The sequence below is a fragment of the Phoca vitulina genome, unplaced genomic scaffold (assembly GCF_004348235.1).
Source record: "Phoca vitulina isolate PV1807 unplaced genomic scaffold, GSC_HSeal_1.0 scaffold6, whole genome shotgun sequence".
Classification (NCBI taxonomy): Eukaryota; Metazoa; Chordata; class Mammalia; order Carnivora; family Phocidae; genus Phoca; species Phoca vitulina.
Window position 1 is genome coordinate 2,721,246 of NW_022589709.1, and position 20,448 is coordinate 2,741,693.

Consider the following 20,448-nt stretch of genomic DNA (forward strand, 5'->3'; position numbering starts at 1 on the left):
AGTACCAAACCCTCAGTATAAGGACAAAATAGAATTCAACCTAGGTAGTCTTCTCCACCCCAACCCTTCCACCCAGAAGATTGCAAGGGAAGTTATGTATTTTGAATCTCAGCACCAAAAGGAAGGGAAAGAAAACATTTCTCCAAAGTTTGGTAACTCCAAACTGGCCCTCACTCTGATTTATAACCTGATTGTATATTACCTGGGTAGTTATAAAACCTCAAGCAAAGAAATTAGTTTACAGTGGGCCCAAGCTGACGGTGGCACCAATGATTGATGGAAATAAATGCAAATACTCTCTAGAGAAAAGCACTCTAAATACGGGGCTCAAGTAATTTCTGCAGATAAAGAAAAATATGAACCCACAGTTGAAAAATATGAAATACTCAAGTAAGGCACCATGAGCAAGAAAGCAAGCAGGAAAATAAGGCAGCCAATGCAGACCCATGGAAGCTTCCAATACAAGAATTATCAGAGAAAGAATATAAAATAAGTATGTTTACTGTGAGTGAAGAAACAAAAGACTGAATTGAAAGAGTAAAAGATAAAGGGATAGAAGAATGACAAATTAGAAAATGAACCAAACAGAGTTTTCAGAAATGAAAATATAATCTCAAAAAGTAAAACTTCTAATGGATATTAAGAGAAATAGATGAAAAATAAATGAACATGAAAATTATCCAAAAGCAGGGAGACACATATTACAGGAATGCTGGAGTAAGAATGTCTAATCCAAGTTTCAGGATGAGAAGAGTAAGAAAATGGAGCAAAAACAATTTTCAAAGAATATAAGCTGAGTATTGCCCAGAAGTCATGAAAGACACAAAACTACAAATTTAGAGTAAAAAAAAAAATCAGGTAGAGTAAAATGAAATCCACATCTAGACACATCAGAATAACATACCAGAGTACCAAAGATAAAAAGCAGTAGGAGAGAAAAGATTCAAATAGAAGTTCTAGAATTGAAATTAGACTGAAAACTGACTTCTTAACCACAACCGGAAAACCAGAATATAAAGGAATAATATCTTCAGTTCCTCAGAGAAAATAACTGTCAACATAGTTGTGCATCCAGCTAAAATCCCTCCCACAAGGGAGGGCACAAAAATTAAAGATTTATTCCAGAAAAACAAAATTAAGGATTTTCCCCAGCAGACCCTCACTGAAAGAAAATACCAAGGATTTTTTTGATGTTAAAAACAAAGACAGTTATCATATGATCTCACTCATATATGGAATTTAAGAAACAAAACAGAGGATCATAGGAAAAGAGAGGGAAAAATAAGATGAAATCAGAGAAGGAGACAAACCATAAAAGACTCTTAATCATAGGAAACAGAGTTGCTGGAGGGGTGGGGGAATGGGGAACCTTGGTGATGGACATTAAAGAGGGCACGTGATATAATGAGCACTGGGTATTATAGAAAACTGACGAATCACTGAACTCTACCTCTGAAGCTAACAATACACTATATGTTAATTAATTGAATTTAAATAAAAAAGAACTTCAATCATACAGAAAAGTTGAGAGATTAGTAAATGAATCCCCATTTACTTTTATCTCAGATTTAACAATTATGTCTTAAGTTCATACATTGTGATGTATTAATTATGTAATATTTTTATGTCTAAAACAAAAAAAGGAGATTTTAAGATGACAGAATAAGTGAAGAAAGTACAAAATACATGGACATGTAAATAAACATTGTATCAGCAGTAATCTTGATGGATTAAAGAATACAAACCAAAATATATAACAATAGCACATAAATCAAGAAATAGTGAATTTGGGCTGTTAGATTTAAAAAGAAAATCCATTAAAGACTCAATATTATTAAGATATCAACTCTCCCCAAAACTGATTTATGGGTTTACAATCCCAGTCAAAATCCCAACAGGCTTTAAAGATTCATATGGAATAGGAAAGGATATAGAAGAGCCAAAAGAAAAAAAAAAAGACGAGCCAAAAGAATCTGTTTTCCTTTTACAAAAGTTAAAGGACTGACACTGCCTGATTTTAAGACTTATTATAAAGTTATGGTAATCAAGACAATTCGGTATTAGCATGAGGCTAGATAAACAGAACAGAATAGACTTTAGAAATAGATCTACAAATAGATGATTAATGGACTTTCAACCAAAGCACCAGTGCTCTTCAATGGGGAAAGGGTTATTTTTTCAATAAATGGTGCTGCAGCAACTGGATAAATCTACTGGGAAGGATAGAACCTCAATACTATTCTTAAAAACTAATTCAAGATGTATTATAAATCTAATATAAAAGCTAAAACTATAAAGCTTCTAGAAGAAAACGTAAGAGGCTACCTTTGTAACCTGGAGTAAGTGTTGGTTTATAAGAGATGCCACAAAAAGCACTAAATAAATTCATTAAGAAAGGGGGGGGCGGTGGGGAGAAAAGAAAAGAAGAGAAAAGCCTAGTCATGGAGTGGGAGAAAAAACTTGATATATACCATATACTATTTATCTACCTGAAAAAGACTTTTTACACAAAATACATAGCAAATCAATAAAAATACAAATAACCCAACTGCAAAAAAGTTGGGCATAAGATTTAAACAGATCCCTCTCAAAAGAACATCTTTGGGGCGCCTGGATGGCTCAGTCACTAGTTAAGTGTCTGCCTTGTGCTCAGGTCATTATCTCAGGGTCCTGGGATCGAGCCCTGCATCGGGTTCCCTGCTTAGTGGGGAGTCTGCTTCTCCCTCTGCCCCTCTCCCCACTCATGCGCTCTCTCTGGAGCATGTTCACACTCTCTCTCTCTCAAATAAATAAATAAAAATCCTTAAAAAAAAATCTTTGAATAGCCAATAAGCACATGAAGAGCTGTTCAACATAATTAGTCATCAGAAAAATGGAAACCGTAGTAAACTACCATTTTTAAGCCACCAGAATAGTTTTACTTACATCAGTATTGGTGGTAGGAATGTAAAATTGTGCAACTGTCTTGGAAAACAGTTTGATAGTTTCTTACTGTATTTTTCTACTGCTATGTAGCATATTACCCTAAAAGCTGAAAGCAACAGACATTTATTAGCTCACAGTTTCTGTGGGTCAGAAATCTGATTGCAACTTAGTGATGATGCCTCTAACTCAAGATTCATTGTGAGGCTGCAATTAAACTGTTGATTCAGAGCTGTATCTCTTCAAATACTTGACTTGGGGAGGATCTATTTCCAAACACACTCCTGTCGTTGTTGGCAAGATTCATTTTCCTGTAGACTGTTGGATTGAGGGTCTTGATTCCACATAGTCTAATGGGCTTCCTCAGTTTCTTAGTTTCTCCATAGGACAGCTCTCAAGATGGCAGCTGGTATCCCTCAGAGCGGGGGAAAGAGAGCAAAAACCCAAGATGGAAGCCATAGCCTCTTTATAACCTAATCTCATAAGTGACATGTCATCACTTGTCATAGTCTACTTGTGTAGAAGCAAGTCACTACAACCAGCTCATCCTAAGGAGAAAATCACATAAGGGCATAAGTATCAAGAGGCAAGGATCATGAGGGGCCATCTTAGATGCTGCCTTATCAAACTTATTAAACACACACCTATCCTATAACCTAGTTATCCACTCATAGCTACTTAAGAGAAAGGAAATCTTTTTTCTCAAAGAGATCTGTATAATAATGTTCATGGTAGTTTGTGCAAAAAAAGCCCCAAACTGGAAACAACCAAATATTGAGTAACAGGAGACTGGATAAAGGGTACAGACTTTCAGCTGTAAGCTGTAAGTTCAGTATGATGAGTAAGTTTTAGAGATCTAATGTACAGAACAGTGACTATATAATAATGTATTGTATACTTGAAATTTGCCACAAGAGTACATCTTAAATGTTCTTAGAACAGTGGGGGAAAAGGAAAATATGTGAGGTGATGGATATGTTAATTAGCTTAACTGGGAGCTTCATTTCACAATATATATGTGTATCAAAATGTCATGTAGAGAAGAACTACAAAAACAACCAGAGAACAATTAACAAAATGGCAATAAGTACATACCTATTAATAATTACTTTAAATGTAAATGGTCTAAATGCTGCAATCAAAGGACAGAGTGGTAGAATGAATAAAAAAATAAGACCCATCTATATACTGCCCACAAGCGACTCACTTCAGACCTAAAGACACATACAGATTGTAAATGAAAGAATGGAAAAATATATTCCATGCAAATTGAGGCAAAAAAAAAAAAAAAAAGCAGCCAAGGTAGCAATATTTATATCAGACAAAATAGACTTTAAAACAAAGACTGCAACAAAAGACAAAGAAGGGCATTACATAATTATAAAGGGGTCAATCCAACAAGAGAATATAACAATTATAAATATCTATGTATCCAACATACGAGCACCTAAATATATAAGCAAATATTAACAGACATAAAGGGAGAAATTGACAGTAATACAATAATAGTAGGGCACTTTAACACCCCCACTTACATCAATGGATAAATCATCTAGGCAGAAAATCAAGAAGGAAACAGTGTCTTTGAATGACACATTAGATGAGATGGACTTAACAGAACATCCCATCCAAAAACAACACAATACATGTTCTTTTCAAGTACATATAGAATATTCTCCAGGATAGATCACATGTTAGGCCACAAAACAAGTCTCCATAAATTTAAGAACATTGAAATCCTAGCATTCATCTTTTTTGGTCACAATTTCAAGTATAAAACTAGAAATCAATCACAACAAAAAACTTGAAAAAACACAAACATATGGAAGCTAAACAACATGCTACCAAACAGCCAGTGGGTCAATGAAGAAATCAAAGAGGAAATCAAAAATACATGGAGACAAATGAAAATGAAAACACAATGCTCCAAAATCTTTGGGACACAGCAAAAGTTCTAAGTGGGAAACTTATAGTGATACAAACCAACCTCAAGAAATAAAAGCCTCAAACAACATAACCCTACACCTAAACAATTTAGAAAAAAGAACAAAGCTCAAGGTTAGTAGAAGGAAGGAAATAATAGAGATGAGAGCAGAAATAAATGAAATAGAGACTGAAAAGATAAACAAAATTGATAAACCTTTAGCCAAACTCATGAAGAAAAAAGAGGGCACAAATGAAATCAGAAATGAAACAGAAGTAACAAGCAACACCACAGAAATACACAGGATTATGAGACTACTATGAAAAATTATATGCCAACAAATTGGGCAACCTGGAAAAAATGGGTAAATTGCTAGAAAAATACAACCTTCCAAAACTGAACAGGAAGAAATAGAAAAGCTGAACAAAATGAAATTGTATCAGTAATCAAAAAATTCCCAACAAACCTAAGTCCAGAACTAGATGGATTCACAAGGTGAATTCTATGAAACATTTAAAGAAAAGTTAATACCCATTCTCCTGAAACTATTTCAAGAAACAGAAGAGGAAGGAAATCTTTCAAATACACTTTATAAGGCCGGCATTACCCTGAATACCAAAACCAGACAAAGACACTGCAAAAACAAAACAAAAACAAACAAACAAAAAAACTACAGGCCAATATCCCTGATGAACACAGATGCAAAAATCCTGAACGAAATATTAGCAATCCACGTTCAATAGTACGTTAAAAGGATAATTCATCATGATCAAGTGAGATTTATTTCTGGGGATGCAAGGATGATTCAGTATGCACAAATCAGTCAATGTGATACACCACATCAATAAAACAAAGAATAAAAATCATCTTATCCCAATAGATGGAGAAAAACGTGACAAAATTGAACATCTGTTCATGATAAAAACTCTCAGTGAAGTGGTTTTAGAAGGAACATATCTCAGCTTAATAAGGGCCATATATTAAAAACCCACAGCTAATACTATCCTCAGTGGTGAACAACTAAGAGCTTTTTCTCCAAGATCAGGAAAAAAAAGGATGTCCACTCTCACCACTTTTATTGAGTATAGTACTAGAAGTTCTAGCCACAGTGGTCAGATAAGAAAAAGAAATAAAATGCATACATATTGTAAAAAAAGGAAAAAAGAAAAAAATTATATTATTTGCAAATGACATGAAATTGTACATAGAAAACCCTAAAGATGCTACCAAAAAAACTACTAGAAGCACAAAACAAATTCAATAAAGTTTCAGGATACAAAATTAATATACAGAAATCTAGTGCATTTCTATACCCTAAAAGTAGAAGAGAAATTAAGAAAACAATTCCATTTACAATTGTGCCCCCCCCCAAAAAAATCTAAGAATCAACTTAACCAAGGAGGTGAAAACTATACTCTGAAAACTGTAAAACATTGATAAAAGAAATTGAACATGACATAAATAGAAAGACATACTATGCTCATGGATTGGAAGAATTAATATTGTTAAAATGTCCATACTGTCCAAAGCAATCTACAGATTTGGTTTTGGTGCAATCCGTTTGAAAATACCAACAACATTTTTTGCAGAACTAAAAGAAATAATTCTAAAAATTGTATGGAATCACAGAAGACCCTAAATATTCAAAACAATCTTAACAACAAAGCTGTAAGCATCATAATTCCAAATTTCAAAATACACTACAAAGCTGTAGTATTCAAAACAGTATGGTACTGTCACAAAAATAGACACATAGATCAATGGAACAGAATAGAGAGCCCAGAAATAAACCCATATTTACATGGTCAATTAATCTATGACAAAGGAGGCAAGAATATACAATGGGGAAAAGACAGTCTTTTTAATAAATGGTGCTGAGGAAACTGGACAGTTTTATGCACAATAATGAACTAAACCACTTTCTTACACCATACACAAAAATAAAGTCAAAATAGATTGAAGACCTAAATGTGAGACATGAAACCATAAAAATCCTAGAAGAAAACATAGCAGTAATTTTCTTGAAATCAGCTTTACTGACATTTTTCTAGCTATGTCTCCTCAACGCCAAAGAAACAAAAGCAAAAATAAACTATTGGGATTATGTCAAACTAAAAAGCTTTTGTACAGAAAAGGAAACCATCAACAAAATGAAACGGCAACTTACTGAGTGGGAGAAGATACTTGCAAATTACATATCTGATAAGAGGTTAATATCTAAAATATATAAATAACTTATACAACTCAATACCAAAAAGCAAACCCAAAATATTCCAATTTAAAAAATGAGCAGAGGACCTGAACGAACATTATTCCAAAGAAGATATACAGATGGTTAACAGTCATGTGAGAAATACTCAACATCACTAATCATCAAGGAAATGTGAATCAAAACCACAATGAGATATCACGTTACACCTATCAAAATGGCTAGAATCAAAAAGACAAGAAATAACAACTGTTGGCAAGGATGTGGAGAAAAAGCTAAGACATTCATGAAGACCAAGGTAAGAGGATTTGCCTTATGAAATAAAAGACTTTAAATGTCTTTAAAACTGTAATAAGGAAGCTAAAATAACTAATTATTGTCACAGGGATAGACAAATAGAATAGTGAAACAGACTAGAAAGCCCCCAAAGAGACCCATAGGTATATGGCAATGCCATATGACAGAGCCAAATAAGGACTTTTCAACATATGATGAGATCATGGATCTGCAGCTGTTTCGACCCCAACCTCAGATCATACACAAAAAGTAATACCTAATGAATTAGAGATTTAATGAAAAAGCAAAACTTGAAAGTCATGAAAACAGTATATTATATCTTTACGACCTCAATGTATAGAAGGATTGCTCAAATAAGATACAGAAAACATGGGGGGAAGATGGCGGAGGAGTAGGGGACCCTATTTCAACTGGTCCCCGGAATTGAGCTGGATATCTACCAGACCACTCTGAGCACCACGAAACCAGCCTGAGATGTAAGAAGATCTGGATCTCCACAAACAGAATATCGCAGGCGGTTAGTTTTGAGGTACAAAGCAGGGAGCCGTGATTCCACGGGCAGATATCGGAGGATAAACAGCAGCGGGAGGGTGCCTGACCATGGGGATCCTACACCGCTGGTGAGCGACAGCCTCGCACGCTGCGGACGGGGCACAGACTGGCAGACCAGTAGCGGCGGGGAAAGGACTTTAGGGCAGCCCCCGGGGCGGAAACCCGGAGCAGCGGGGTCACGCCTGCGAACTGCAGCCCCCAGGATGGTAACCCTGACGGCGGGGCGCGCGGGTAAACTGGGAGAGGCTGGCAGCTTTAGAAGCCCAAAGGTCAGAGATGTGCCCAACCTGGAGGCAGGACTGGGAGCGCTGCGGAGGGGCGCACAACCCAGGCCACTGCAGTTTATAGCAGCACAGACAGAAATGGAGACAGTGTGGCCTGGAGAGCTCACTGAAGAACAGACTGTGGTCTCTCTGCTCTGAGGCAGAGGGTTGCAAACGGAATCTTCTGCTCTGACTCGCAGAAGAGACGCGGAAAGCCGCCAGAGAAAAAAAGCCCCAAAGACTGATTCCCACTGAGCCCATCCCCTGCCACAGGGGGGCAGGGCAACACCACCCAAACAGGGTTGCCTGAGTAACAGTGCGGCAGGCCCCTCCCGCAGAAGACAGGCTAGGAAAACAAGAGGCCAGCAACCCTAAGGTCCCAAGAAAACAGGTGCATCTTGCTTGGGTTCTGGTCAATAATTTGGACTCTATACATTCCCTCAAACACCCATCAACAGAATGACTAGGAGGAGGAGCCCCCAAAATAGAAAAGACTCAGAGATTATGACTTACGCTGCAGATTTACAAATGGATGCAGATATAACCAAGATGTCAGAGATGGAATTCAGGCTAGCAATTGTGAAGACAATGGCTAGAATGGAGAAATCAATTAATGGCAACATAGAGTCTCTAAGGGCAGAAATAAAAGGTGAATTGGCAGAACTTAAAACTGCTATCAATGAGATCCAATCCAATCTAGATAATCTAACAGCTAGGATAACTGAGGCAGAAGAGCAAATAAGCAACCTGGAAGACAATATAATAGATAAAAAGGGAAAAGAGGAGGCCAGGGAAAAACAACTCAGAATCCATGAAAATAGAATCAGAGAAATAAGTGACACCATGAAACGTTCCAATGTCAGAATAATTGGAATCCTGGAGGGAGTGGAGAGAGAGAGAGGACTAGAAGATGTATTTGAGCAAATCGTAGCTGAGAACTTCCCTAATCTGGGGAATGAAACATTCGCATCCTAGAGGCAGAGAGGACCCCTCCTAAGATCAAGGAAAACAGGCCAACACCCTGGCATGTAATAGTAAAGCTTGCAAATCTTAGAACCAAGGAAACCATCTTAAGGGCGCTTAGGGGGAAGAGATTCCTTACATACAGAGGGAGGAACATCAGAATAATGTCAGACCTATCCACAGAGACCTGGCAAGCCAGAAAGGCCTGGCAAGACATATTCAGGGTACTAAGTGAGAAGAACATGCAGCCAAGAATACTTTATCTGGCAAGGCTTTCATTTAGAATGGATGGAGAGATGCAGAGCTTCCACGACCGGCAGAAACTGAAAGAATATGTGACCACTAAGCCGGCCCTGCAAGAAATATTAAGGGGGGGTTCTATAAAAGGAGAAAGACCCCAAGAGTGATCTACAACAGAAATTTACAGGGACAATCTATAAAAACAACGTCTTCACAGGCAACATGATGACAATTAATTCATATCTTTCAATAATCACTCTCAACGTGAATGGCCTAAACGCTCCCATAAAATGGCACAGGGTTGCAGATTGGATAAAAAGACAGGACCCATCCATATGCTGTCTACAAGAGACTCATTTTGAACCTAAAGATACATCCAGACTGAAAGTGAAGGGATGGAGATCCATCCTCCACGCCAGTGGACCTCAAAAGAAAGCTGGCGTAGCAATTCTTATATCAGACAAATTAGATTTTAAACTAAAGTCTGTAATAAGAGACACAGAAGGATACTATATCATTCTTAAAGGGTCTATCCAACAAGAAGGTCTAACAATTGTAAATATCTATGTCCCCAACATGGGACCAGCCATCTACATAAGCCAACTGTTAACCAAAATAGTCATATTGATAACAATATGTTAATTGTAGGAGACCTCAATACTCCACTCTCAGCAATGGACAGATCATCTAAGCAGAAAATCAACAAGGAAACAAGAGCTTTGAATGATACATTGGACCAGATGGACCTCATAGATATTTACAGAACATTCCACCCTAAAACAACAGAATAGTCATTCTTCTCGAGCGCACATGGAACTTTCTCCAGAATAGACCGTATACTGGGTCACAAATCAGGTCTCAACTGACACCAAAAGATTGAGATTATTCCCTGCATATTCTCAGACCACAATGCTCTAAAACTGGAACTCAATCCCAAGAAAAAATTTGGCAGAAATTCAAACACTTGGAAGCTAAAGACCCCTCTGCTCAAGAATGTTTGGGTCAACCAGGAAATCAAAGAAGAACTTAAACAGTTCATGGAAATCAATGAGAACGAAAACACATCGGTCCAAAACCTATGGGATACTGCAAAGGCAGTCCTAAGGGGGAAATACATAGCCATCCAAGCCTCACTCAAAAAAATAGAAAAATCCCTAATTCACCAACTAACTCTACACCTTAAAGAACTAGAGAAAAAGCAACAAACAATGCCTAAGCCACGCATTAGAAGAGAAATAATTAAAATTAAAGCAGAAATCAATGAATTAGAAACCAGAAACACAGTAGATCAGATCAACGAAACTAGAAGTTGGTTCTTTGAAAGAATTAATAAGATCGATAAACCACTGGCCAGACTTATCCAAAAGAAAAGAGAAAGGACCCAAATTAATAAAATTATGAATGAAAGGGGAGAGATCATGACTAACACCAAGGAAATAGAAACAATTATTAGAAATTATTATCAACAACTATATGCCAATAAACTGAGCAATCTGGATGAAATGGAGGCCTTCCTGGAAACCTATAAGCTGCCAAGACTGAAACAGGAAGAAATTGACAACCTGAATAGGCCAATAACCAGTAACGAGATTGAAGCAGTGATCAAAAACCTCCCAAAAAACAAGAGTCCAGGGCCTGATGGATTCCCTGGAGAATTCTACCAAACATTCAAAGAAGAAATAATACCTATTTTACTGAAGCTGTTTCAAAAAATAGAAACAGAAGGAAAACTTCCAAACTCATTCTATGAGGCCAGCATTACCTTAATCCCCAAACCAGGCAAAGACCCCATCAAAAAGGAGAATTTCAGACCGATATCCCTGATGAATATGGATTCCAAAATCCTCAACAAAATCCTAGCTGATAGGATCCAACAATACATTAAAAGGATCATCCACCATGACCAAGTGGGATTTATCCCCGGGATGCAAGGTGGTTCAACATTCGCAAATCAACCAGTGTGATAGCACACATTAATAAGAGGAGGGAGAAGAACCATATGGTCCTCTCAATTGATGCAGAAAAAGCATTTGACAAAATACAACATCCTTTCCTGATTAAAACTCTTCAGAGTATAGGAATAGAGGGAACACTCCTCAAGTTCATAAAATCCATCTATGAAAAACCCACAGCAAATATCATCCTCAATGGGGAAAAGCTGAGAGCCTTTCCCTTAAGATCAGGAACACGTCAAGGATGCCCACTCTTGCCACTATTGTTCAACATAGTACTAGAAGTCCTAGCAACAGCAATCAGACAACAAAACGAGATAAAAGGTATTCAAATTGGCAAAGAAGAAGTCAAACTCTCTCTTTTCGCAGACGACGTGATACTTTATGTGGAAAACCCAAAAGACTCCACCCCCAAATTACTAGAACTCATCCAGCAATTCAGTAATGTGGCAGGATACAAAATCAATGCACAGAAATCAGTTGCTTTCTTATACACTAACAACGCAACTGTAGAAAGGGAAATTAGAGAAACGATTCCATTTACAATAGCACCAAAAACCATAAGATACCTCGGAATAAACCTAACCAAAGAGGTAAAGGATCTATACTCTAGGAACTACAGAACACTCATGAAAGAAATTGAAGACACAAAAAGATGGAAAAATATTCCATGCTCATGGATCGGAAGAATAAACATTGTTAAAATGTCTATGCTACCCAGAGCAATCTATACCTTCAATGCCATCCCGATCAAAATTCCAATGACATTTTTCAAAGTGCTGGAACAAACAATCCTAAAATTTGTATGGAATCAGAAAAGACCCCAAATCGCCAAGGAAATGTTGAAAAAGAAAAACAAAGCTGGGGGCATCACGTTGCCCGATTTCAAGCTATATTACAAAGCTGTGATCACCAAGACAGCATGGTACTGGCACAAAAACAGACATATAGTCCAATGGAACAGAATAGAGAACCCAGATATGGACCTTCAACTCTATGGTCAAATAACCTTTGACAAAGCAGGAAAAAACATGCAATGGAAAAAAGACAGTCTCTTCAATAAATGGTGCTGGGAAAATTGGACAGCCACATGCAGAAGAATGAAACTCGACCATTCTCTAATACCATTCACAAAGATAAACTCAAAGTGGATGAAAGACCTCAATGTGAGATAGGAATCCATCAAAATCCTAGAGAACATAGGCAGTAACCTCTTTGACATCGGCCACAGCAACTTCTTGCAAGATACATCTCCAAAAGCTAGCGGAACAAAAGCAAAAATGAACTTTTGGGACTTCATCAAGATAAAAAGCTTCTGCACAGCAAAGGAAACAGTCAACAAAACAAAGAGGCAACCCACAGAATGGGAGAAGATATTTGCAAATGACACTACAGACAAAGGGCTGGTATCCAAGATCTATAAAGAACTTCTCAAACTCAACACCCAAAAAACAAATAATCAAGTCAAAAAGTGGGCAGAAGAGATGAACAGACACTTCTCTGAAGAAGACATACAAATGGCTAACAGACACATAAAAAATGTTCATCATCATTAGCCATCAGGGAAATCCAAATCAAAACCACATTGAGATACCACCTTACACCAGTTAGAATGGCAAAAATGGACAGGGAAAGAAACAACAAACGTTGGAGAGGTTGTGGAGAAAGGGGAACTGTCTTACACTGTTGGTGGGAATGCAAGTTGGTACAGCCACTTTGGAAAACAGTGTGGAGGTTCCTCAAAAATTGAAAAATAGAGCTACCCTATGACCCAGCAATTGCACTCCTGGGTATTTACCCCAAAGACGCAGATGTAGTGAAAAGAAGGGCCACATGCACCCCAATGTTCATAGCAGCAATGTCCGCAACAGCCAAACTGTGGAAAGAGCCGAGATGCCCTTCAACAGATGAATGGATAAAGAAGATGTGGTCCATATATACAATGGAATATTACTCAGCCATCAGAAAAGATGAATACCCAACTTTTACATCAACATGGATGGGACTGGAGGAGATTATGCTAAGTGAAATAAGTGAAGCAGAGAAAGTCAATTATCATATGGTTTCACTTATTTGTGGAACATAAGGAATAGCATGGAGGACATTAGGAGAAGGAAGGTAAAAATGGGGGGAGGGAATTGGAAGGAGAGATGAACCATGAGAGACTATGGACTCTGAGAAACAAATAGGGTTTTAGAGGGGAGGGGGAATTGGTTAGCCCGGTGATGGGTATTAAGGAGGGCACGTACTGCATGGAGCACTGGGTGTTATACGAAAACAATGGATCGTGGATCACCACATCAAAAACCAATGATGTATTGTATGGTGACTAACATAACATAATAAAATTAAAAAAAAAAAAAGACACAGAAAACACAAACCCTAGAGAAAAGATCATAAATTTGTCACCATTAAAATGTAAAACTTCATTCGCTAAGCACAGAGTGAAGAGACATAACCACAGACTCGAAAAAGAAATTGTATGTACATAGAACTGCTAAATAATTATTTTTCAGAATATAAAGTACTATTAAAATTCACACACACAAAATAACAACAATAAAAACAATTAAAATGGACAAAAGACATTTCACTGAAGGAGAATCCCAAATGGTTTACAAACAAATGAAAAGATGCTTAACTCCATTACTAATCTGGAAAATGCAAATTTAAAAGACAATAGCATCCCATTTCACACTCATTTCATACTAAAATATTATCAAATGCTAGCAAGAGAGTAGAATGACCGGAACTCTATATACTACTAGTGGGAACTGTATACAGTACACTCCTATGCACAACTTATATCTAATAAAGCTGTAGTTACACATACCCTAGGAGCCAACAATCCCACTCTTCACATATGCGTCCTAAAGAAAATTACATGTGTGCATCAGGAACCACATGCAGAATATGCATAGATGCACTGTTTATGGAAACAAAAACCTGGAAGCAACCCACATGTCCAACAGAGGGATGGACAAATCACAATAGAGAATGCCAAGGAGACTGAATAAATTACAGCTATGTGCTACAGCATGGAGGCATCTCAGGAATATAATGTTGAGGTGGGAAAGTCACTGGAAAGTCTACCTAAGTAGAATTGTCTATACGTCAAGTTCAAAAACACGCAATGGTAAACAATGTATTGTATAAGGAGGCAAACCTGTAGTGATATTATAAAGGGAAGCAAGAAAACAGTCAACACAAAATTCATAATAGTAGTTACTCTTGAGAAAAGGAAATGGTGGGAAGAGGAAAAGGAGCTCAGGACATGACCAAGGTCATCAGTAATCAGCCACATTTAGAATAGAAGCTGCCCCCTGTAAAAAGCATTTCCATCACTTGCCATGTATTATTGTCCAGAGACTGTTTTCCTCACAGCTTCCTTATGGGTCACTAATTTACAGCACCTGTCTCGTCTTCATGGGCTCCTGAGCTTATGACCTTTGCTTTAGAACAGTGGTTCTCAAAGTGTGGTTCCAGAACCAGCAGCTTCAACCTGCCACAAGTGCAAGTGTTTAGGCCCCACTCTAGATCTACTGTATCCAAACTCTGGGGTGGAGGCCAGCAGTCTGTGTTTTAACAAGCCCTCCAGGGGATTCTGATGCTCACCTTCGGGAACTCTTGTTGAGGACCTGGCCCAACCCCAGGGCCTCCGGGCCTGGTCATTATTCCATTCTGAGCCTTTTTCAGTCCTGCCTTAAGAGGGCTACACTCTCTTCTAATGGAAGCAGTATTCCTTTCCAAGAGCCAGCAGGACCCTCAGCTGCCCCCCATCAGAAGGGAGCCTCCTCCCATTTTTTTCTTGCTCAAGGCCATTTTAGCCATTGTGCTGTGACTGGTTATCTAGGGTCAGAAGTTGACCTCACAGGAGCGTTCCTCCTGCTCTGTGCAGGCCCCACGGGGCTCTTGTAGGAGCTTTTTTCCACAATGGGAAGATGAACATTAACAGTAAGGAATATCTATCTTAACAAACTATTAAGTCTGCCTAACAGCAAAAGACGTTAAGATAGGCTGGGAAACAGTTACCTTTTTGTCTCTGCTTCCAGGAAATTGTCATTTCTACCTTATTGTAGCTTTTCACAATAGCAGTTTCAGAGTAGCTCCCTTTCTCAGCAACTTAGTACTTCCAAGGCTGAGAGGGGGAAAACGACAGCAGTCATTCTGAAGCTACTTCTCTGGCCCTGGAGCCCTCCTGCTGATCTCAGAGCCCACAGAAGTGAACAAGAGTAAGTGAATTCTAATGCCTGTCTGAAATGCCGGTGCTTCTTCTGATAAAGTTCTCCTAGCTCCGTACATTTTTTTCTACGTCAAGCTCTTTTTTTACCCCAGCTATCTTTCTGTATGAATCATTCAGTGTGAGTGCTACATACCAAATACGGACACACTCACCCTATCCTGAATTTGATGTCACTGATGTCAGTTCTCAAAGTGTGGTTCCAGAACCAGCAGCTTCAACCTGCCACAAGTGCAAGTGTAGTGAGAAATATTGCGTGCTGGGAAGGCTGCATCCCTGAGCCAAACGCAGTACTGACACCCTCCCCTTATTGACAGATACTGGTTTTGGAAATACAGGCGCTAATTCCATGAAAAGGTGGCCTTTAACTGCAAAGAACAGTGTGAAGATAGACAGGAAAGAAGTCCAATTTTTCTGGAAGTGATAAGATGTAGTAGATAGCATACTGGCTAAACCTGGGTTCAAAGCTTGCCTCTGCCCTTTTACTAGATGTACAACCCTGGGCAAGTCTCTTACCTTTGTGTCCTTGTGGGCACAATCAAGACTAAGAGTACCGAAGTCATAGGACTTTTGTGAGGATTAAATGAGATACTACATATAAAGCACCTGGCGCAGTGTCCGGCACCTACTGAGAAGAGAAGGGACATATTCCCAATGTACTTCAGGAAACAGACTCATGTGTGAAGTACATGGGCAAAAAGGAAGAATGAGTGACGAAACGTGTGAGGCACTCAAACAGTCCAGGTTAGAGATGAGTTAGTACAGAGTAGGGAGAAGTTGTAAGTTAACTGGTCAAATAAGAGAGGGAAGAAGGGGAAAGAGAAGATGGCATGAGGACTGTCACCTGGGCAGGGTGGATGACACAGCAGCACCATTGAGAAGAAGGTGAACAAAGTTGGAGCTGAGCAGAAATCTTAGCGGAAGGGAAACTTACACCATAAGGGGAGAGGTATCCACCTGAGTAAAAACCGAAGACGTTAGAAAATGCAGGATAAACTGTGTAAGCCAGCCAGACTTTGTGGGAGAGAAACAAAGAAAATAGCACAAAAGCACCCTCATGTTTCAAAAGTGAGAGGATCAAGAGCATGGGAGGAGCTGAACTGAGTTGGATGACGGTCCGAGGCAAGACTGCGCTGCACAGACGTCACTCCCTATTGCTCCGGTGTCAAGACCCTCCCCCCTTGTACTGATGGTTTCATGAGAGAAACCACGTGCAAATGAAGTAAAGCATAATTAGAGGCAGAACCACCCCAGCTCAGCATCCCCTTGGTGAAGGTCTTGTGAGGAGCCAATAGGGAAGGGGATTTTTGCCATTACAAGGGGTGAGGTCAGAAAGGAAAGAATGAGTTCAGCAGAAGTTCAAGCCAGTCTTTCACCAGGACTATAGACCTGTCGTTCCTCTTTGGGACTCTGGTTGAGTCACTGCAGGGGAAATGCAGACACCAGTGGAGAAGTGTGAAGAGCTGTCTCTTGGCACCTGTGGGGTGGGACTTGGGGTAGCTCAGTGGTGGTGTCCCTACTGGTCAGCTCTTCCTGACACTTACTGAAACCCAAGAGGGTTGGTAAGGAGTGGTGGAAGCAGAACAGGGAGCCAGCAGTTGGCAGAGAGGATGTTGTTCCTCGTTAACATGTTCTAAGTGTCTGGAAGTTGGGGACACACAAATAAAACACAGGAAACTCGTCTGAATCAGAGCCGTTTGAGAGCCATGCTGAGTCTGTGCTTCCTACGTTAGGACACCTCCTTTGTGAACAGAGAAGAGGATCTTCATCCACAGCTATTTGACAATAATATTAAAATCAAGCCTATTCAGGGCATGGTTAACATTTTTCCCATTAAAAGCATTAGGCAAAGATCTTTCTAAGGAGTATTAGCCTGTTTTGCCATCATAATTAACATGGAGTGTAGCTGATTCACCTTCTCTCCTTTTTTAATTACATATAAGAAAATCCACTCTTTGGGGGTACAGTTATGTGAGTTTTCACAAACACAGAGGGCCATGTAACCAGCACTGCAGTCAAGATACAGAATAGTTGTATCACCAGAACCTCTCGTTCTCATGCTGCCCCTTTGCCGTCAAATCCCTTACCATCTCCATCCCCCAGCAACCAATGACCTGTTCCTCTCTTCTTTTGACAACCAGTTGAGTAAGGCCTGAGATTTCTTTATGATTTGCTGGTATACTAACAATAGTAACAGCAGTAATGGCAATAGTTAACACGTATAATGCATTTCCAATGTGGCAAGCACCATCTGAGGCACTTTATAGATGAGAAAACAGGCTTTGAGAACTTTTGGAAGGGACAAAGAGTCTTGCCAGGGTCACAGTGTGGCAGTCCCAGGGCTTGAGTCAGGCCTGCCTAACTCCTAGGTCCCTTTTTTAAACTCTGTCTGATTCTGCTTCTTTCGACAAAGTGGAAGGAATATCTACCAATTTTAGAAAGTGCAGTTGAGACTCGAGATTGCCTTACTCCAAAAATAAACAAAACTTATGTAAGAATTTGGCTAATTATACCAATAAAGCAATAATTGAGTAGATGTAAGATAAAATGAAGCCAGGATCCTAGAACACCTTTCCTGCAATCTTTTCAATATGCAGTGAAGATAAGGCCCAGATAGGTTACTTCCTCCCTGAAAAACTTGACCAGGTTTGTAAAGCAAAGCTGGAAAGATTTCCTGATCAAATACTGAAATGCCGTTTTGTGTCAATGCTCTGAGCAGCAACTGCTTCTCAAATTTACCAAAAAAAAAAAAAAAAAAGTGAAATGGGGTTTTTAATCTTCATCTTGTGGGTATTTCAGGTTGGAGTCCCCGACCCGGTCTCTGGTGATGGAGGCCCCCAAAGGAGTTGAAATCAATGCAGAAGCCGGCAATATGGAAGCCACCTGCAGAACCGAGCTGAGGCTGGAGTCCAAAGATGGAGAGGTAGGGGTGAGATGGATGTAGGTCCAGAGAGACACAGCGCCAACAAGCCAACCTTCCCCACAACTTTCCCAGACTCCCTTAGCACCAAAGTGGATCCTGCATTTCTAACAAGAGGAGCCAATCAGAAGGTTTTATGTCCGGAACAAATATGTCGAACAGCACAGTTATAAGCCTAACCCACAACATGTAGGAGCGATGACTCATTATTTGTAAAGTGCTAATGTAATAGCATATACTACAACGACAGAATTATGCACATGGCTATGAAAATGAATGCTGCTTCTGAATTCTGTCTCTCACCCAAAAGCAAGATTTACGTAGCCAGCCTAATTAAGCTGTATATCACATGCATCTGGTTCAAGCTGAACATAATTTACTCATAGTCGCTTTTAAAGTTTACATTGTATGTTACTACTTTGAGAATGGGGAGTGGGAGCCAGCAGCTATCCCCAATCCAGGACAAGGCGAAACTAAGATAGGGTAGAGTAGGCAACGAGAAGTTGGAGGACTGCACATATTCCTTCTTCTAGCCAACATAATCCCACTTTGGTGAACAGAATAGCTGCTTGCCCTTGTGTAGACACGGTAAGCCAAATCCCAAGAAAGTAGGATTAAACTGCAAACTTAAAAATGTCTTCATCACGTTCAGAAGTGAACCTTCTAATTTAAGAGTTTTTAAATAGAGGAAAAGCTTTGTATTTTTTTAAAGCAAAACTCTATTCCACTTTTCATATCTGCTTAGAGGTTATCCATCTCCACCTGCTTGTGTGCACCAAATCCACCTTTTGATTGGTTTGGCATTTGCTACATTTGTTTTAAAAGAGCTATTCAGATAAAGCATTCACTTATCAAAATGGTCTCTTCAAACAGCTACAAACTCCAGATCACACACATTTAGAAATAGTGACTACATTACCTATGCAGATTATAGCTCTCAGAATCCGGCCTCTGGAGGAATTGATTATAATCTTACCAGTCGTTTAAGACTGGAAAGTACTGCATATTCTTGAAGTCTTCCCATGCACACGGACCTAGCTGAGGGTCTGAAGGCCCGTAGTAAAGAAATGGTTAACCCAGCATTTCCAAATGCATTTCACTCTGGGACTCCGTTCATATTCTACTTGATATACCTTTGCACACTTTTGCTAATATAGACCAGTGTGACATTGTCTTGGTAGAATATAAGCTTCTGTGAGGGTAGAGACTTTATCTGTCATGTTCATCTCTGAATTCTCAGTGCCTAGAATACTCAACACATAGTAGGTGCTCATTTAGGTTGAACATTCATCTCCTGTCTCTGAATGTCAAGAGAATAAATGGCAGCTTCTAACTACCCTTTCCTTCCTATTCGCTCTCTTTAGATTAAGTTAGATGCTGCGAAAATCCAACTACCTAGACTGCCTCACGGATCCTACACGCCTACAGGAACGAGGCAGAAGGTCTTCGAGATCTGCGTCTGCGCCAATGGGAGATTATTCCTGTCCCAGGCAGGAACTGGTTCCACTTGTCAGATAAACACAAGTGTCTGCCTTTGAGAGACCATCCATAGTGGACATTGTCGGCAGCATAAAGGCTGTTTTTGTCTTTAGATACTGGCTGCCAGCTATTTTTACTAGAACACAGAAAGCCTATCAAAGACCGTGTGCGCGTGTGTGTGCGCGCGCGCGCGCGCCTGTGTGTGTGTGTGTGTGTGTGTGTGTGTGTGTGTGTGTGTGTATGCGTGTGGGTGGATATAAATATATATAAATATATATAAATAAATATATATATCCTCTGTATAAAATGAGGTTTCAGTACAAAAGGAACCATGGGTGACCCTGTGATATCCACCATCATTTCCATGTCAACCCCACCACCTACATGATAAGATCAAAATACTGATTCAGGCCCAATATTCCCCAAACCCTTCAAAAATCACACAGTGTATTGGACACTTACCGAATATTCACCAACAGGTTTGAGG

At 39.3% G+C, this 20,448-nt stretch overlaps 1 protein-coding gene across 5 annotated transcripts in view; it reads left to right on the top strand.

Moving 5' to 3' along the window:
* The window catches only part of SGCD (sarcoglycan delta), a 938,618-nt gene extending 918,431 nt beyond the window's left edge, over window positions 1–20,187 (top strand). For all 5 annotated transcript variants that reach the window (XM_032403596.1, XM_032403597.1, XM_032403598.1 and 2 more), the window contains 2 exons: window positions 18,362–18,485; window positions 19,847–20,187. In XM_032403596.1, coding sequence (XP_032259487.1) covers window positions 18,362–18,485; window positions 19,847–20,020 — 298 coding nt within the window. In that variant the 3' untranslated portion in view covers window positions 20,021–20,187. The remainder of the gene's footprint in view (window positions 1–18,361; window positions 18,486–19,846) is intronic.
* Window positions 20,188–20,448: the final 261 nt, after the last annotated feature.